General features: G+C 44.6%; 1 protein-coding gene and 3 non-coding genes across 12 annotated transcripts in view; 1 reads left to right on the top strand and 3 right to left on the bottom strand.

Moving 5' to 3' along the window:
- Nucleotides 1–20,079, top strand: part of BRD4 (bromodomain containing 4) — a 94,111-nt gene that overhangs the window by 28,274 nt on the left and 45,758 nt on the right. For 4 of the 9 annotated variants that reach the window (XM_066348427.1, XM_066348476.1, XM_066348419.1 and 1 more), the window contains exon 2: nt 6,315–6,458. The exons of 4 other annotated variants lie outside the window; for them this stretch is intronic. In XM_066348427.1, the coding sequence (XP_066204524.1) occupies nt 6,433–6,458 (26 nt within the window). In that variant the 5' untranslated portion in view covers nt 6,315–6,432. The remainder of the gene's footprint in view (nt 1–6,314; nt 6,459–20,079) is intronic. One more of the 9 variants, XM_066348449.1, reaches the window with a different exon arrangement.
- Nucleotides 5,867–5,945, bottom strand: TRNAR-CCU (transfer RNA arginine (anticodon CCU)). Its single transcript is given in 2 exon segments — nt 5,867–5,901; nt 5,905–5,945. It is a non-coding gene; the product is annotated as a tRNA-Arg (tRNA).
- Nucleotides 9,235–9,310, bottom strand: TRNAA-AGC (transfer RNA alanine (anticodon AGC)). The gene has a single exon. It is a non-coding gene; the product is annotated as a tRNA-Ala (tRNA).
- Nucleotides 16,863–16,938, bottom strand: TRNAG-GCC (transfer RNA glycine (anticodon GCC)). The gene has a single exon. It is a non-coding gene; the product is annotated as a tRNA-Gly (tRNA).

Raw genomic sequence — 20,079 nt, 5'->3', positions numbered from 1 at the left:
TCACTGTGCCACCACCTGGTCAGGCTCTTTGGGACTCTTCACATAGGTAGCCATATCATGTGTGAAAAAAGGCAGTTCTTTCTTTACTTCTCAGTATGTGTCACTTCCACATCCTTGTCTTAATGCAGGGGTAGTTACCTTTTTATACCTACCGCTCACTTTTGTATCTCTGTTAGTAGTAAAATTTCCTAACCGCTCACCGGTTCCACAGTAATGGTGATTTATGAAGTAGGGAAGTAACTTTACTTTATAAAATTTATAAAGCAGAATTACAGCAAGTTAAAGCATATAATAATAATTACTTACCCAAGTACTCTATGTCGGATTTTCGCTAAGTTTGGCAGAATAAGTCTTTATAAAACAACTTACTATATAGTTAAATCTATCTTTTTATTTATAGTTTGGTTGCTCTGCTACCACCCACCATGAAAGCTGGAACGCCCACTAGTGGGCAGTAGGGACCAGGTTGACTACCACTGTCTTAATGCATTAGTTAGGACTTCCAGCAAGGCATTGAAAAGGAGTGACAAGAAAGGGCACCCTTGCTTTGGTCTAGATCAGGGGTCACAAACTCAACTCAGCATGTGGGCCGCAGAGCAAGATCACAGCCGTTTGGTGGGCCGCACTAGGTCTACAAAAGGCAACTGTTACGCAACACTTTTCTCACTGCAGTTGAAAACAAAACAAAATCAGTACAACAAGCACAATCGTACATGCAGTTTACTCAGTGTCACAAAACGACCGGAAACTGTAGTTCGCATCACAACTGCTATTAACTAAGCTAATATCTAGCTAGGATGCTAGAGAAATGAAAAATACAAGTAGGCCCCTAGGCTTACTTAATTTTATCCAAAATATTTTGAACTTCGTGGATTAGTCTGCGGGCCGCACAAAATTGGGCGGCGGGCCGCATGCGGCCTGTGGGCCGCGAGTTTGAGACCCCTGGTCTAGATCCTAGGGCAAAAGAAGCTAGTTTCTCAACATTTAGTAGACCCTGTGGTTGTGATAAGACAAAATCTGGCTATAGGAACTCTTGAGAAGGCCACCAAAGGCAGACTTGGGGTGAGCAGGGACTTGGGAGGCTTCTTGAAGGAGAGGGGTTTGCCAGGATGCAGTTCTGTATAGTTCAGAGTATTCCAGACAGGGAAGGCCTAGTTTATGCAAATGAGGAAATCAAGAGTGTAATAAGGATATATGTGTGAGCCATACATGTGAGCATTTCTGTGAGAGAGACTGGGAACCTGGCTAAAATCCTTGGGCTCTTGTTATGTGACTTAAAGTGCCAGGGACACAGTGTGAATAGACAGTAGACTGTAATAGGAGTTCAGATGTGGTACAGCTGTATCTTCAGCAAGCCAGTTCTAGGGTGGGCAAGCTCTACCAAGGTTAAGCTTCAATTGTATGGCTTATTCCTGGGCCACTGTTCCCTTTCATGGCCCTCTAATTGGTAGCTGACTTGGAAATTCTAGATAGCACAAAGGAGTATCATGGGGTTGAGTGTGGAAGCATTGGGGAAACAATTATAGCTGAAGAATAGTTTTATCTTTTCCCTTTCTGAATGTCAACCTGTTAATTCTTTGTTCTCTGAATGTCCTCGAGTCTGGGACAGCCTGCCCACCATTCACTGTCCTTCACTACCATGCCACTTCACCATGTAGAGCTCCAAATTCCAGGCCTCACCCCACACTGGCTTTCTCCATTTAGGAATCTTGGGTGTCAGATGAGCCCTGGCATCTAGCCATTATTTACAACATTCTTTCTGGGAACCCAGCAGAAAAGTCCCAAGAACTGGCTTGATGAAACTTTGGAACATGTTTCTGTCCTAAGTTAACTAGTTGCCATGTGGTATGTTGAGAAGACTTCTGCAAAATTAGTGGGAAAGGGAAATTTTCTGCGCCTAGAAATTAACCCTGGAATTGCAGCCAAATTTATGTTTTCAGTTAGCAGCAGAATCACATTCCACCATTTCTCTTCCTGTCCCCTTTGCTTCTGGACTGGAGAGGAAATAAGTGTACCAGGAAATCTCTGCATGAGGGTATATTCCACTGAACTGGTGAAGATCACAGTGGGGTGCCCGGTGCCTGTCTGCCATAGACACCAGCATGTCTCCTGCACTCTGAACTGCGTGTCCCAAATCTTTGGTACTTCCAGACCGTTATCATTTATAGCTGCACAGATGCAAGAGAAGAGAACATTGCATCTTGGTGTTTTCATCTGTATTTTACTACATTTGCAGAAATGTATAGCTTTATATTAGGAGAAAGTTACTGTGAATTACAGTTATACAAACTCTCAGACTCCTGGTATTTCCTAGCACGGCATACCATTTCTTGATTGTACAGTGGATATCAGTCTTGGTTTAAATGTTAGAGTCACCTTAGAAGTTTTTGAAACTATTAATGCTTGGCTCCCACCCAGGACCCTGTTCATTGGAATCTCGGGAAGGGGCCCAGTCATCAATAATTTTTAAGGTTTCCCAGATGCCACCAATTGTACAGTTTTGTAAACCACTGTACAATCTTGTTTGTGCCAAGATTTCACCCTGGGTCTGGTGCTGAGTGTTGAGAATCTGGAAGCTGCAGTTTTGTAAGGAGAGACTTACACTGGAAAAATGCAGGCTCTTATGGTCATACCTGGCTAAACACTTTTGTTTATATCGCTCCTGGATTTTTCTCTATCTTCATTGCAGCCCCATTTTCTTAGTCTGAGGCCAAAGGAAATGGTGGCCTGGTTCATTATCAAAACCCTGTTGACTATTTTGGCTACATTTGGGCACTGCTGAAATCTGTTAAGTGGGGCTCTGACCATCTTAAGTGTTGGAGCTATTTCTCCTAGTTATTTGAGATGGAATACTTTCTGAAATGAATTACCAGAGTCTTTGCCCTGAGGTAAAAAGGGATGTGGCTTCACACATGCTTTTAGCAGCACTATTCACATTGACCAAAAAGTAGAGACAACTCAAATGTCCACTGACATAAATGGATAAACACAGTGACATATCCATATAATGGAAAATTATTGAGCTTAAAAAGGGAGAAAATTCAGATATGCTCTACAACATGAATGAACCTTGAAGACATTGTGCTAAGTGAAAGAAGCCAGACATCAAAAGACAAATATTGTATTATTCTACTTATATGAGATACCTAAAATAGTCACATACATAGAGATGGAAAATCAAAGAGTGGTTACCAGGAGTTGGATGGAGGAGAGTGAGAGTTAGTATATAATGTGTACAGTTTCATAATGAAAAAAAAAATTTATGAGTGTGCCTTGCCCTCTTGCCTGGATATTGATTGTATTCACCACAGACCTAGTGAGTCATGCCTACACAGTTCACCTAAAGTTGTTTCCCTCTGCCAGGGCAGTTAAATTGTTGGCTGTTTTTCTTTTGGTAAAACTGTATAGTTGTCACCTTGCCTTGCTATCAAATTGTCAGCTGTTGATTCCTGCTCCTGTGCCTTCAGCTGCTCCTCTCCCTTACAGTGAGCTGCTTCTAATCTGGTGTGGCGGGAACAGAGATAAAGCCTACCGTCTCAGTGGTGTGGAACTTTATAAGGGTCTTACTCAGTGCCACCACTTTGATGTAGCTAAACTGTTGAGTTTCAGGTTTGTGTTTTAGCTTCAATTTGTTACATTTGGCATCTGAGTTTCAGCTAATCTTATTTTGAGTTAAAGTTGAGTTCATTATTCATTGTTTTTTCCATCTGGCTGTCACTGGTTTTTGTTTTTTAGCAAGAGAGCAAGGGACAGACATACAGGAGGGGAGAGATGGCATCAACTTGGAGCACTTTAGTTGTTCCTTGATTGCTTTCTCATATATGCCTTGACATATATGAGAGGTGGGGGGCTGGCTCCAGCTAAGCCAGTGGCCCTTTGCTCAAGCCAGTGACCTCTGGGCTCAAGCTGGATGAGCCCGCATTTAAGTTGGCGATCTTGGGGTTTTGGACCTGGATCCTCAGTGTCTCAGGTGGACGCTCTATCCCCTGCGCCACCTCTGGTTAGGCTAAATGTTTTCTCATGTGCTCATAGTGCTTTATTAGGCAAGTACCTTTCTATGTGGTCCATTGTGAAGTCCAAATAATGCCAGGAGCCTCTGGGTCCCTGTTTCCAGTAGCAAAGAGAGAGAAGAGGTGTAGATTGAGGCACCCAAGCCTGACTGGTGGTGACTCAGTGGATAGAGCTTCGACCTAGGATGCTGAGGTCCCAGGTTTGAAACCCTGAAGCGGTTTGAGCACAGGTTCACCAGCTTGAGCAAGGGGTCACTAGCTTGGCTGGAGCACACCCCCCCCTCCGTTAAGGCACGTATGAGAAGCAATCAATGAACAACTAAAAAGTGCTGCAACTACAAGTTTGATGTTTCTTATCTCTTTCTTCTTGTCTGTCTTTCGGTTAAAAAAAAAAAGCGCCCAGGTCTGTGGTCATGAGTAGGGGTCGTGTCATGAAGGCACCTCTTCAAGACAGTTGTGATATGAAACTTTTTTCCCTTTGGCAATAGAGCTATGGAACTTCTGAGAATTCTGGGATAGAGAGAAGGCTAGGGTAGGGTCGCTATGTACATTGGCTTGTTGCCATAGCAAGGGGACTCAGCCTGCTTTCCTTCTTAAAGGTGGAATATATTTGTGAAATGAAAAATTAATCAGCTTAGAAGCTGTTATTCAGCACTGCTACAATTGTGGCTTTTATTTCGGAAATCATTCTGTTGCTACCAGGAATTAGCATTCTTCTGGTTATAACATTGTAAACTGCCTGGGGGGTGGAGTCCTGGAGGATAACTCATCTGAGGGTTGCCTTGCAGAAAATGTACATATATTTATAATGAATGTCAATGTCCAGGTAAAAAGTGAAGTTGTAGTATGGAACTCATTTGAGCTATTGTCTTGTGTAAATTCTCAAAGGTAAAAAGAAAAATGCCTGTCCTTTTTCATTATCTTTAAAAATGATAGTGTAAAGATGCTATCACTGAATGGAAGCTGTGATTTTAATTAAGCCACAAGTCCCCCCACCTGCTGTGTTCAAAACAGATATATATACCATAGGACTAATATTTAATTTACATGTGAATGAGATGTTTCAGTGAAGAAAGTTTGTTCTCTAGGTAGACTGTTATCCCACTTAATGCATAATATGGAAAAAATGAGAAGAGATCAAGAACCATAGTGCCTTGCTTGTGAAAAGTACTAAGGAGTGGGGACTAAAGTCCCAATCCTGTGTGCCCCGTGCCCTTTTTTCCATATAACTACATAGATGTAGTTATTTTCATTCTTGATGCAGTTATTTCATTCTTGATGTCATCCCCTCACCTCCAGGCCAGAATGTGGAACCCATAAGGGCGAGTGTTTTTGTGCTGAGTCCCAAGAGCCTGCAGTGTTGTGAGATACACAGTAAGTTATTTGTTGAATCAGAAATCCAAAGTTTTCACCTAAACTGGGAACACCTCAAATGACAGCAAACTAGTGACCCCTTGCTCAAGCTGGTGAACCTGTCCTCAACCCCTGTGACCAGGGGTATACCTGGTCATCCTCAGACTTCTGCTGTTTGGTCAGCATGGACCAGTTTTCTTTTTTCTTTCTTTTTTTTTTTTTTGTATTTTTCTGAACTTGGAAACGGGGAGGCAGTCAGGCAGACTCCTGCATGCGTCCGACCGGGATCCACCCAGCGTGCCCACCAGGGGGCGATGCTCTGCCCATCTGGGGCATCACTCTGTTGTGACCAGAGCCATTCTAGCGGCTGAGACAGAGGCCGTGGAGCCATCCTCAGCGCCCAGGCCAACTTTGCTCCAATGGAGCCCTGGCTGCGGGAGGGAAAGAGAGAGAGAGGAAGGAGAGGGGGAGGGGTGGAGAAGCAGATGGGCGCTTCTCCTATGTGCCCTGGCCGGGAATCGAACCCGGGACTCCTGCACGCCAGGAGGCTGACGCTCTATCACTGAGCCAACTGGCCAGGGCTGGACCAGTTGTTTTTCAGCCTGTTCTTCCATTTCTTTACAGATCCATACCAGACAGATACATATTAGCACGTACCAGCAAAGGGGGCTGCAAAAGGGCAAGCCAGATAGATACTGGATACTGAGAGGGGGAGAACTGTAGTCATATCACAGCAACACAGTTAACAAAAGGAGGAGCAAGCGCTGGAACCTTACCAGACCCTTTGATTGGTGTCTTGCAGGGGTTTAAAGTGCCATTATGCCCACCTCTTTCAATATAGGTCCTTCTGAGACTATTACCTCTGTAATGAAGTAGACTTTTTTCTTATTTCTAAAGAACACTTTTTTATTTGTTTGTTTTTTGTTTGTTTGTTTTTGTTTTTGTTTTCAGACTTTATTCATTTGAGAGAGAGAGAGAAGGGGGAAGGAGCAGGAAGTGTCAACTCCCATATGTGCCTTGACCAGGCAAGTGCAGGGTTTCGAACCAGCGACCTCAGCATTCCAGGTCGATGCTTTATCCACTGCACCACCACAGGTCAGGCAAGAACACTTTTAAACTTCTCAAATCATACTTTGGGTTGAAATGAAATCTGTACTAGTGTTTATTCTCTATCTTTACTCACTAGAGATAGTGAACCTCACCGTTGAGGGATCTTGTATCTATGGGGGTGGGGGCTTATATTTTCATAAATATGGATCAGTATGTAAATGGAACAGATCAGAACATGAAAACTTTGGGCTTGGGGGAAGAAGGAAGTTATGTGTGCTGTGAGCTTTGTTGCCTCTGGGGTGTGCCTGGCTGGGGACAGAGTATGTTGGGTCACAGCCAGGAGGGTGGGCTGGCCATCTCATTTGTGTTTGTCTAGGCAGTGGTCGGCAAACTCATTAGTCAACAGAGCTAAATATCAACAGTACAACGATTGAAATTTCTTTTGAGAGCCAAATTTTTTAAACTTAAACTATATAGGTAGGTACATTGTTATTAACTTAATTAAGGTATGTGGTATTTTGTGGAAGAGCCACACAAGGGGCCAAAGAGCCACATGTGGCTTGTGAGCCACGGTTTGCCGACCACTGGCCTAGAAGATCTTCCGTGAGGCTAGTGTTCTGTATGATTGTGTTAAGTGAAATTGCTTTCTCCCCTATGACTACGACAGACACATCTGTGTAGGTGTTATTCTAGGTGTGCTTGCACTTACTGATTTTTAGAGGATTTGAACTGAGTTTGATGAAGGTATTTCTTCAACCCCTCACCTGAAGTAGAATGCATTTTGATGCCATTTCTATGACAACTGATGAATTCCATGCTGTTCTAACATAGTAACAGGATTATTGAAGGCAAGAATTCCATGCTGCTTTAATATAATAACGGTTATTGAAGGCATATTGAAATACTTTAAAATAGTGCAGCATTTTGAAGAGAATTGTTATGGTCCAATACTAAATTTTAACATTGACTCCATTTGAGTACATTTTTACAATAGTAATTTGCATGTCACTCAATTAAGTCTTGGTTTTAAATGTCATCAGGGGTAAGGGGAGGACTTGATGGGTGTGTATTTTTGATTCCAAATGGGTTCTCAGTGAAGTCTTCAGGGGTTCTATATTCTCTGGGTTTCAAAAGTACTTTGCAAAAAATAAAAGAAGTATTTTGCTCACACATCTCTGCCATTGGGGATTCTTGTGTTTGAGTTTGGAACATTTTCCCCCTATCCCAGCCTGGAAGTCAGGTGGTTTTTACTTGTCCATCTTTCCCTTAAACCACACCTCCCCATGAGACCAAATAAAGCAAAATGTGACTTCCTTCTTTGTGGAGCTGAGGAAGGCTATTTCTTCAAGAAGACTTACCTGACCTGAGCCCCTTGCTGAGGCACAGTGGGTACCCTGGGAGGTAGCATCCTATACCCACCTGTCTATGAGAGCAGGGTCCTGGCTGTGGGTGGCTCCCAGGAGGTGTCCAGTGCCCCTGCAAGCACACTTTGCTCCAATCACCCATGATTCACACCTTTCCCATCTTTTATTCTCTTGGCTTCATCAGATTGAGCTGTCCTGATAGTGATTTTAATTCAGTAAGAAGCATAGATTTCTACTAGAGTAATTTGGAGACATCCTGAGTGAAGCACCTTGACCCTCGCGGGGGCTGGACAGGGGTTTTGGGGACGCTGAACAGGGGATTCCAGGCATGAAGCAGTTCTGGTGTGGTTCTGTACTTTGGCTTCCCCCAGTTATGGACAGTGAGATTAACTCACATGGTTTAGATTCTTGTGCTCAAGCCTTGCCTGTTCCAGCCACCTTGGCACTGTGGGGACCTGGGCAGAGGACTTGGTGCCTGTTCCTCTGACTTTTCTCTTCCCTCAGCAAATGGTACTGTTATGCGTTCTTCTTTGCCAGGGAAAGAGCTTATTCATGCCATTACAGAGGATGGACCCAGAGATCTGCCCTCCTCCATCTGCTGAAGAAGGCACACTCCATCCTTCATGGAGGCCACCCTCATACATTGAACTTCTCATGTCAGCCCAGCACCTGGCAACACCAGCTGAGGCCAGAACAAGGGAAATGCAAAGCCTCTCCAAGCTTCTTATACCATTGGGAGTAGCCTTATGAATTTGTGGGGGGCTCAGCGCAGTATCAGCTGAATTCTGTGTGTACTTCGCAAAATAGCCTCTAGGAAGGAGCTACGTTTATAACTTATAACTGGATCCTGTGTTCTAATCCTAAGTTATGAGGAACTTGGGGGCCCAGTTGGCTCTTAGCCCAGGCTGTGAAACCATCTTTAGAAGTTCTCATTTCATGCTCCCTTTGGTGTGTCTGCCTTGGTCCAAAACTCCTTCAAAATCTGATACTTTAAAAGTCTTGTGTGCCTTGTGGTTAATGTTTTCTGGGATATTTTCCACTCCCCCCCCCCCTTTTTTTTTTAACAGAGACAGAGAGTCAGAGAGAGGGATAAGATAGGGACAGACAGACAGGAATGGAGAGAGATGAGAAGCATCAATCATTAGTTTTTGTTTTTGTTTTTCCTGAAGCTGGAAACGGAGAGACAGTCAGACAGACTCCCGCATGCGCCTGACCGGGATCCACCCGGCACGCCCACCATGGGGCGACGCTCTGCCCACCAGGGGCCGATGCTCTGCCCATCCTGGGCGTAGCCATGTTGCGACCAGAGCCACTCTAGTGCCTGAGGCAGAGGCCACAGAGCCACCCCCAGCGCCCGGGCCATCTTTGCTCCAATGGAGCCTTGGCTGTGGGAGGGAAAGAGACAGAGAGGAAGGCGCGGCGGAGGGGTGGAGAAGCAAATGGGCGCTTCTCCTATGTGCCCTGGCCGGGAATCGAACCCGGGTCCTCCGCATGCTAGGCCGACGCTCTACCACTGAGCCAACTGGCCAGGGCCAATCATTAGTTTTTTTTTGTTTTTTTTTTTTCATTTTTCTGAAGCTGGAAACGGGGAGAGACAGTCAGACAGACTCCCGCATGCGCCCGACCGGGATCTACCCGGCACGCCCACCATGGGGCAACGCTCTGCCCACCAGGGGGCGATGCTCTGCCCATCCTGGGCGTCGCCATATTGCGACCAGAGCCACTCTAGCGCCTGGGGCAGAGGCCACAGAGCCATCCCCAGCGCCCGGGCCATCTTTGCTCCAATGGAGCCTTGGCTGCAGGAGGGGAAGAGAGAGACAGAGAGGAAAGTGCGGCGGAGGGGTGGAGAAGCAAATGGGCGCTTCTCCTGTGTGCCCTGGCCGGGAATCGAACCCGGGTCCTCCGCACGCTAGGCCGACGCTCTACCGCTGAGCCAACCGGCCAGGGCTATCATTAGTTTTTTATTGCGACACTTGAGTTGTTCATTGATTGCTTTCTTATATGTGCCTTGAGGTGCGGGGGGCTACATCAGACCGAGTAATCCCTTGCTCGAGCCAGCGACCTTGGGTCCAAGCTGGTGAGCTTTGCTCAAACCAGATGAGCCCGCGCTTAAGCTGGCGACCTCGGGGGTTTCTAACCTGGGTCCTCCACATTTCAGTCCGACGCTCCATCCACTGCGCCACCGCCTGGTCAGGCCCTCCCCTTTCACATCAACTATTCAGTTCTTGAAAGATAATTTGTTTCCCCTAGTCTTCTAAATCAGTGGTCCCCAACCTTTTTTGGATCACAGACCGGTTTAATGTCAGAAAATATTTTCACGGACTGGCCTTTAGGGTGGGACAGATAAATGTATCACGTGACCGAGACAAGCGTCAAGAGTGAGTCTTAGACGGATGTAACAGAGGGAGTCTGGTCATTTTTTAAAAATAAAACATTGTTCAGACTTAAATATAAATAAAACGGAAATAATGTAAGTTATTTATTCTTTCTCTGCGGACCCGTACCAAATGGCCTACGGACTGGTACCTGTCCGTGGCCTGGGGGTTGGGGACCACTGCTCTAAATTGCCAACATCCTGATAGAAAATCCAGGAGTGGGTTGTGCCCTGAGGCCATGTGGCCTACATCTGCCTCCTGTCACCAACCAGGAAGCTCCTGGTCCCTGGTTTTTTCTGCCCACCTCCTTGGCAGGGACTTAAGTTAACATTCTTCTGGGTGCTCTCCCCTCTGGGTACATACTTTCCTTAGTGGTCCCACTCCCAACTTAGCCCTGTTACTCAGCTACTATTCTGCCCTGCCTCTGTCCCCAGATAACCAACTTTTTGCCAGAGATGGAGTTTGTTTTGTGATGGGTTAGTAGTTGATTTTAATCTTGGGTTCCCCCTTGGCCTCGGCCATGAGGTTTCAGCCTTTTAAATTACCTTTGAGTCTAACCCCATCTTCTACCTCTTTTTTTGGGTCTTGTTTTGTTCCTGCAGTAGCCTTCATGCTGATCTTGCTCTCTATCCCCAAAGGATGCCTAATCTCTAACTAAGGTGACTTCACCTAGTCCTGGGACCAGCAATCCTTATGGGAGGACACCATTACCCTTTATTTCCCTAAGTACTTCTCACTTTGAGAAGGTCTTATTGGGTGTTAAGCTTCCTTTTTGCAAGTCAAGGCAGCTCCAGATCTTGGGCCATCAGCTATGCCAGCAACAGTTTTTTGTTTTGTTTGTTTTTGTTTTTGTTTTGGGAGGGGATGACAGATGAACAGTAGGGGAGAGAGATGAGAAACATCAACTCATAGTTGTGGCACCTTAGTTGTTCATTGATTCTCATATGTGCCTTGAATGAGGGGCTTCAGCTGAGTCAGTGACCCCTTGCTTAAGCCAGTGACCTTTGGCCTCAAGCCAGCAACCATGGGGTCATGTCTGTGATCCCACACTCAAGCTGCTGAGCCTGCGCTCAAGCCGGCAACTCTGGGGTTTTGAATCCGTGTCCTCAGTGTCCCAGGCCAACGCCCTATCCAATGTGCCACTGGCTGGTCAGGCCCAGCAACAGTTTTCATTGTACTTATTTTTGCACTGGCCTTCTCTTCGTAGCAGCTGGTGCTATTTTTAAATTAGTGATTTTTTTTTAATTTTGAAAATTTTCAAATCTACCAAAATTTAGATTTACCAATGAACGTTTTTTTTTGTTGTTGTTGCTGTTTTTTGAAGGGTTGGGGGGAGGAAGGGGGAAGGAGAGAGAAACATTAACTTGTAATAGTTGCTTCTCATATGTGCCTTGACCAGGCAAGCCCAGGGTTTCAAACCAGTGACCTCAGCATTCCAGGTCAATGCTTTATCCACTGTGTAGGCACCAATTAACATCTTGCCACTTCTGTTTTATTTATCAGTGCACAGGATTTTTTTTTTAAATCCTTTGAAAGTAAGTTGCAGATGTGAGGATTTACTTCAAGTCCTTCAGCAAACATTTCTTTTAAGAATAAGGGCATTCTGGCCTGACCTGTGGTGGCGCAGTGGATAAAGCGTCGACCTGGAAATGCTGAGGTCGCCAGTTTAAAACCCTGGGCTTGCCTGGTGAAGGCACATATGGGAGTTGATGCTTCCCGCTCCTCCCCCCTTCTCTCTCTCTCTCTCTCTCTCTCTCTCTGTCTCTCTCTCTCTCTCTCTGTCTCTCCCTCTCCTCTCTAAAATGAATAAATAAAAAATTGAAAAAAAAAATTAAAAAAAAAAAGAAGAAGGGCATTCTGCCTTACCAGGCGGTGGCGCAGTGGATAGAGCATCGGACTGGGAAGCAGAAGACCCAGGTTTGAGTGTGGGCTCACCAGCTTGAGCACGGGGTTGCTCGCTTGAGCATGGGATCATAGACATGATCCCATGGTTGCTGGCTTGAGCCCAAAGGTTGCTGGCTTGAAGGCCAAGGTCGATGGCTTGAGAAACGGGTCACTCACTCTGCTGTAGCACCCCTCCCCCCAAGGCACCTATGAGAAAGCAATCAATGAACAACTGATGTGCTGCAATGAAGAATTGATGCTTCTCATCTCTCTCCTGTCTGTCCTTGTCTCTCTTTCTATCTCTGACACACACACACACACACACACACACACAAATAAGAGCATTCTGTTGAAAGCAGGGATTCCCAACAGGCATTTGTACAACCCATGTTCACAGTGGTCAAAGGTGGAAGCAACAAAAATGTATATTCATACAGTGGAATATTATTCAGCCTTAAAAATTAAGGAAATTACCCTAACTGGATAGTTCAATTGGTAGAGCATCGTCCTGAAGTGCAGAGGTTGCTGGTTCAATCCATGATTAGGGCATATGTTCCTCCTCCTCCCTTTTCCTTGGTCCTTTTCCCCCTTCCTCCCTATCTCAAAATCAATAAACATTTAAAAAACAACAACTTTTGCCTGACTGGCGCAGTGGATAGAGCTTTGACCTGGGACACTGAAGACTCAGGTTTGGAACCACAGGTGGCCAGCTTGAGCATGAGATCATAGATATGATCTCATGGTCACTGGCTTGAGCAAGGGGACACAGGCTCAACTGGAGCCCCCCACCCCAGTCAAGGCATGTATAAGAAAGCAATCAAATGAACAACTAAAAGTACCACAACCTACAAGATGATGCTTCTCATTTCTCTCTTCCTGTTGTCTATTTGTCCGTGTCCCCCCCCCCCCCCCCCGCCTCTAAAGGGAAACAACAAGAAAAAAATAACAACAAAAAAATACTTGAAAAAACGGTAAGGACATTCTCACATGTTACAACATGGATAAACCCCTGAGGACACCATGCTAAGTGAAAGAAGCCAGTCATAAAAAGGACAAATGATTTTACTTACGTGAGGTGTACTTAAGAGTAGTCAGATTCATAGAGACAGAAAGTAGAATGGTGGGTGCCAAGGCTGCAGGAAAGGGGCGGGTAATTAGTGTTTAATAGGAACACAGTTTCAGTTTTACAAGATGAAAAACATTCTGGAGATGGATAATGTTGATGGCTGCACAACACTGTAAATGTACTTAATGCTATTGAACAAGACATTTAAAAATGGTTAAAATGGCAGATTTTATGTTATGTATATTTTACCACAATAAAAAGATTATTGAAGTCTTTGTTCATATTTTTAAATAAGGGCATGTCCTTTAATAAAGCCACAATAAACATTTTGTTATATACAAGAAAATAATTGTGTCCCACATTAAAGTGCCTATGTTGTCTCCCAAAACGTCTCTTCCATTCAAACAGATCCACACATTGAATGTGATGTATTTTCTTTTAAATAATTATATTTAAGTTTATAAAATACAAGTTGATATATAGTACAAGTGGATCTCTGGGTGATAAAGGTGGTTGGTTTGGGACTGACATGGGGGGATCAAATTAACCCTCAATATGTAGTGGTCTGGGTCCCTGTGGCTCTGGAGCGAGTTTCTAAAGTGTGCAACCTGGCTCCTAACTTCTAGATCTTCTGGTAGGATTGGCACCTGGCCCTTGAACATCGGAATGTGGCTAGTGCACATGAGGGACTGAATTACGTTTTATTGAATTCTAATTAAGTGTTAAAAATTGATGGCTTAGTTTTTGGAGAACTTTTAAAATATGTTTGGAACACTTTGGGTATGTGAATCTACTTTTTCAGCTATTAATTTTATAGACTAAATACAAATCAAATAATTTGAAAATTTAGCTACTGAATTGAGATGTGCTGTAAGTGTGGAGTTACACACTTGGATTTCAGACATATTTAGTAAGAAAATAATGGTAAGATGTCTGGTTTTTTAATAGTGACTGTGTTGAAGTGATATTTTGGTTATATGAGGTTGAATGGCATATACTATTACATATTTAGTGAAATATATACTCTTCATCTTCTTACATTAATGTGGCTACTAGAAAACTTCACAGTGCTTGAGTGGCCACGTGTTTCTATCAGACATGTAGATACAGTGCAAGCATGAAGTATCACTTTCTCCATGCAGCAGCCCTTACAGCCACCCTCCACCAGGTCCTACCTTTACATCTCTTTCTGGGCTACTGAAGAACTTTGGGCCCTGTTTTTTTTTTGTTGTTGTAAATTCTCAGCTGGAGTCTCTTTCTCATTTTCTCTCCTCTTTTAACAAAGCCTTATAGGCCTATGATCACCTGAGCCTTGGGCATAACTCCTCTCCTTTATGTAGTGTCAGTCTATGGAGGGAAGGGGCTTGGTTGGGGTGGCAGGAACATACTGATCTGTTACTAGATAACATAAAGACCTCTCCTCTTCTGTCTAGTTTGTTGCCCCAGGTCCTCAGACAGTACAGAGGTGTGGGAATCATTGTTGTGAGGGCATTGGGACCCTGGAGAAGATAGTGAGATTTCTAGGTCACTGGTCACACAGGTAAGGCATATCCAGTGTAGAGTCTAGGAGAACTCAGAATCCCCGAATGGTCTGACCAGGTGGTGACACAGTGGATAGAGCGTCGGCCTAGGATGCTGAGGACCGAGGTTCAAAACCTCAATGTCACCAGCTTAAGCAAGGGGTCATTGACTCAGCTGGAGCCCCCCTGTCAAGGGACGTGAGAAAGCAATCAATGAACAACTAAGGTACTACAACTATGAGTTGATACTTCTCATCTGTCCCTGTCTGTTCTTCTCTCGCTAAAGGAAAAAAAGGATGGGGAATCCCAAAGAATGATAGAGCCACAGATGGGTCATGTGCTCAAGCTGCACAGTGGTCATGAGTCTCAGCTTTCCTCAGCATGGATGGCAAACCAGTTAAACCCATGTGTATGCACATCTTTATTCAGCCATTATGTACACTAGACTGTGGTTCGAAGCTTCATGTGATGAAAGTTCCACATTCTTTAATATATTTTACAATTTTAATACAGAGACATTGAGGAGTGTCAGGGAATGCTGCAGGTTCATTGGGAATGTGATCATTTGTGCACTGGGACTGTTGCTTCAGTTTCAAATGAACTGAGAACTCACCTGAGTGAATGTTTAAGGACAAGCTTACCTAGTCAGCCAGACAGTAAACTTGGATTGTGTGACAGAATCAGAGTCTGAGATAGCAGCCTGCCTGCGGCTTCAGCTTTCCTGGAGTATAGAACCCAGGCTCTGACAGTGTTTGCCACCAGCAAGGTAGCCCTGCAAGGAAATAGGCCACACTATTCTCTCCAGTACCTGTACCCACCCCTCTCCTGCCAGTGTCAGAGCTGGGGCCCTTAACTTCTGAGTCATTTACTTCAGTGGAAGTTAGGGGTAATTAATGGCAAATAAGAACATTCATTCTCACAAAGCTGCAGATCCCTGTACAGTTTCCTTAGCTGTCTTTGAGAGGAGTTGGATTATTTAAATGCAAGAATCCATCTCTGGTTAGATTATCAGGGCAAAAGTAGATGTTGGTTGTTTGCTGAGGGCTGAGATGTCCCTGCAGTGCATGGAGGTGGCTATCTGAGGGCTTTACCCTTACCTGACAGGAGAGCCTGTTTCCCCGGGGCTGCTTGACTGTCAAAAGGACCAGCCCTTGCTATATCCAGGAGTGTGTCTCTAGTTTAAATGATGTCACCTCTTGCTGGCTAGTTGTCTTTGGGCCTTGTATCAATCTTCATTTCCTGCTTTGGAAACCAGGGACTCAGATTTGGGCTGTGTCTAGTTGTGAAGTTAATTCCATCACTTTATGTGTTCCCTTTTCTTTGGGATAAGTGACGCTCTCCTGCCCCTACTCCTTTTTTATTTGGGCTTTGTGCCTGATGAAAGGTGAAGCAAGGGGAGAGGAAAAGTCATTTTTTCTGGAGCCACTTCTTGAGAATACCTGATACTGACAAATGTAACCTTTTCCCCAAATCTTTGAAAATTCATCTTCTTGTCCTGGCTAGGTAGCTTGGTTAGAGTGTTGTCCTGATATGCCAAGGTCGTGGGTTCAGTTACCAGTCAGGGCACATACTAGAATCAACCAGTGAATGCATAAATAAGTGAAGCAACAAATCAGTCTCTCCCCCCCCTCTCTCCTCCCTCCCTAAAATCAATAAATTGGTTTTTTTTTTTTAAATTAAAAAAATAAAACAATAGAATTTAGCTTCACCGTGAAGGTCAGAAGATTATAACGTTGAAGAAAAGATCACTTAATAAACATCACCTCTTAATCAAGGTAACCAAGCTTCTGCATCTCTAAACCCTGAGTCAGTGTATACCCTTGTCTTTCACATATGTGTCTGTTTCTGACTCCTTAGATTGTCTGCATGTCTCCATATCTTCTCTTGGCCATTGAAGGGTTTGTTTTACCTTTCTTTTTCTTTTCTTTTTTTTTTGTATTTTTTCTGAAGCTGGAAACGGGGAGAGACAGTCAGACAGACTCTCGCATGCGCCCGACCGGGATCCACCTGGCACGCCCACCAGGGGCAACGCTCTGCCCACCAGGGGGCGATGCTCTGCCCCTCCGGGGTGTCGCTCTGCAGAGACCAGAGCCACTCTAGCGCCTGGGGCAGAGGCCAAGGAGCCATCCCCAGCGCCCAGGCCATCTTTGCTCCAATGGAGCCTTGGCTGCAGGAGGGGAAGAGAGAGACAGAGAGGAAGGAGGGGGGGGGTGGAGAAGCAAATGGGCACTTCTCCTATGTGCCCTGGCCGGGAATTGAACCCGGGTCCCCCACACGGCAGGCCGACGCTCTACCGCTGAGCCAACTGGCCAGGGCTGTTTTACCTTTCTTTTCAGTGAGGGCTCTTGGTGGTCATGGCTGAAGTATTACTTGACATCAAAGCCATGGTGTCTCTGGAAACTTGACTAGTCCCATTCCCTGAGCCCATTTTGTCCCCAGTGAGTTAGATGAGTCCCAGGGAATCCTTGAGTGTTGCTGTCAACCACCACTTTGCTACTTTGAAGAGACAACTTGGAGGTACCATGTGCTTTTGTGGAAATACCTATTTAGCTTTGCTGACTTGTTGAATATTGTTTCTCACTTATATATAACAGGCCTATAAGCCTAGCTGGTACAGTCTGGATCATTTCAACCACATGCAGTGGACTGTTCCTTGTATAGTGCTAGCCATTGGTTGTTCAAGTCATTGATCATCTGCACTTCTCACCTTCCTCTCCTTGGGTTTTCAAATTCCCAAACAGCTTGACTTTAACCACTTGCTTGGCAGTTGATACTCAGTGTTGGTATGCTAGAAACATCATGGTTGTCTGCTTTATAGTTTTACTGTGTGTGTGTCAGACAGAGACAGAGGGACAGATAGGGGCGGACAGACAGGAAGAGAGATAAGAAACATCAATTCTTCGTTGTGGCTCCTTAGTTATTCATTGATTGCTTTCTCATATGTGCCTTGATCCAATGGCTACAGTAGAGCTAGTGACCCCTTGCTCAAGCCAGCAACCTCGTGCTCAAGCTGGTGAGCCCACGCTCAAGCCGGCAACCTCAAGGTTTCGAACCTGAGTCCTCTGCATCCCAGTCCAACACTCTATCCACTGTACCACCACTTGGTCAGGGTATAGTTTTACATTTTGTTTGTGAGGATCATGTACTAATAATTTTATTGGAAATAGAAGGATTCCAGAAAACCAGTGTGCTACCATGTTCAGAAGCTTTTTGGTCTATACGAAGGGAGCCCAAGACTATTGTCAGCCTAGTTTGACTAATCCTAGTTTCTCACTCTTAGACTTTTTCCTCATTTTGGTAGTTCTTCCTACTGGGAAACTATCATCTAAGTCAGTAGTAGTCAACCTGGTCCCTACTGCCCACTAGTGGGCCTTCTAGCTTTCATGGTGGGTGGTAGTGGAGCAACCAAAGTATAAATAAAAAGGTAGATTTAACTATAGTAAGTTGTTTTATAAAGATTTATTCTGCCAAACTTAGCGAAAATCTGACGTAAAGTACTAGGTAAGTAATTATTATTATATGCTTTAACTTGCTGTAACTCTCTTTATAAATTTTATAAAGTAAAGTTACTTCCCTACTTTAAAAATCACCATTACTGTGGAACTGGTGTGCAGTTAGAAAATTTTACTACTAACAGAGATACAAAAGTGGGCGGTAGGTATAAAAAGGTTGACTACCCCTGATCTAAGTGGAGGAAGTGCTGAGCCTCACTACCCATCTCAGCTTTGTGATCTGCTTGGCTTTGTGGCCATCTTGGAGTTCACCTCTCAGAGCGGGATTTTTCTGCATGAATGAATGGTACATTGCATTTATTATAATATAGGTTGATCTTTGCCATCTCTTCTGAGAAAGTGAATAACTCTAGATAAAAAGATGAAGACAGGTAAAGGAGCTGGAGTAAAAAGCTTTAAAAGAGGCAGTCAGAGCAAAATGTCACTATGATTTATGAAAGGCACAACCCAAAACCCAGATTAATGGGAATACAGAGTTTAAAATAATGGCCCCGTATTTCTCGCATAATCTTTCAGCCTCTAATTGGGAAACTTGGCCAGGTCAAGTCTTCTCTGTAGTGCCTGGAGGCCAGCTCACCATGTAGAGAGGCAGACAGACAGACTGACTGACCCCACCAACAGAGGTGGAGGCTTTTGAAAGGGGGCAGATTGCAAAGAGGCCTACCTGGTTTTACATATATGTTGGTTGTTTGATAATTTCAGTGTAGTCATCTACAGATCCACTGCCATATCCCACTTTACTTTATGGTTCTGTGTACCTGCCCTCTTGCATATTTTTCCTCATTTCATCTGTAATTTTGCACTCTACTTTTTGAACATAACATTCTATTGTCACATAACTTTTATCTCACCTTGACATAAAGTCTAGAAATCTGTGGAACAGGTTGCAGACCATGTTAATCTAAGCCAGGGATCCCCAAACTACGGCCCGTGGGCCGCATGTGGCCCCAAGACCATTTATCCGGCCCCCCTCCGCACTTCCGGATGGGGCACCTCTTTCATTGGTGGTCAGTGAGAGGAGCATAGTTCCCATTGAAATACTGGTCAGTTTGTTGATTTAAATTTACTTGTTCTTTATTTTAAATATTGTATTTGTTCCCGTTTTGTTTTTTTACTTTAAAATAAGATATGTGCAGTGTGCATAGGGATTTGTTCATAGTTCTTTTTATAGTCCGGCCCTCCAATGGTCTGAGGGACAGTGAATTGGCCCCTGTGTAAAACGTTTGGGAACCCCTGATCTAAGCTCTGTTGGCACACAATCACACTCATTTGTGTAAGGATTGTCAGGGAGCTGCTTTCCTGATACAGCAGCAGCAGCAGCAGCAAGCATTGCAACGAATTGTGTTTCACACAGCTGGCTGTATTTTCTTTCTATCCCTTTATAGTAAGAATTAATCCGCCCCTGCTGAAATATGTTTCAGCCCAGCAGTTTTGATCTTGTCCACATTAAAGTTTTGTTTTTTGTGTTTATTGAATGTCCATCACTGGGACATTTTAAGTTTACAAATCACCCACCCAAATTTACCCATCAGCACCAGTGGACCCTTCACTGTACCTGAGCCACCTAGTCCTCCAGCTATTGGTAGCTTTTGTAGGGAAAAAATTAAGGCAAAATTTTTAGTGTCCCTAATTTAATGGGCCTGCTGATTGGTGTCTGGAGCAGAGAGACTGGAATTCTGATTGGCATGGTTTAGGCCTGCCTAGAGCTTGGCTTCTAGTCCTCCTGGCTGCAGGGTCCTTGTAGGCCTGGTCCCTTCAGTGAGGGACAGAGAGCTTGAGTGCATCTATACTCCCCTTTCAGGAAGGCTGGCTTATCTTTATCCTTTAGTCGCCTGGTTTAAGGCAAGGTGCTGGGCCTAGTCTGAGGTAACAGGCCTACTTGGCAGGTCTGAAGGATGGGGGTCAGAGTGTGTACAAGCGTCAGGAAGAAGGATTAAGACTTCTG

The sequence above is a fragment of the Saccopteryx leptura genome, chromosome 1 (assembly GCF_036850995.1).
Source record: "Saccopteryx leptura isolate mSacLep1 chromosome 1, mSacLep1_pri_phased_curated, whole genome shotgun sequence".
Taxonomy (NCBI): domain Eukaryota; kingdom Metazoa; phylum Chordata; class Mammalia; order Chiroptera; family Emballonuridae; genus Saccopteryx; species Saccopteryx leptura.
This window is presented reverse-complemented; position numbering and strand designations above follow the sequence as displayed.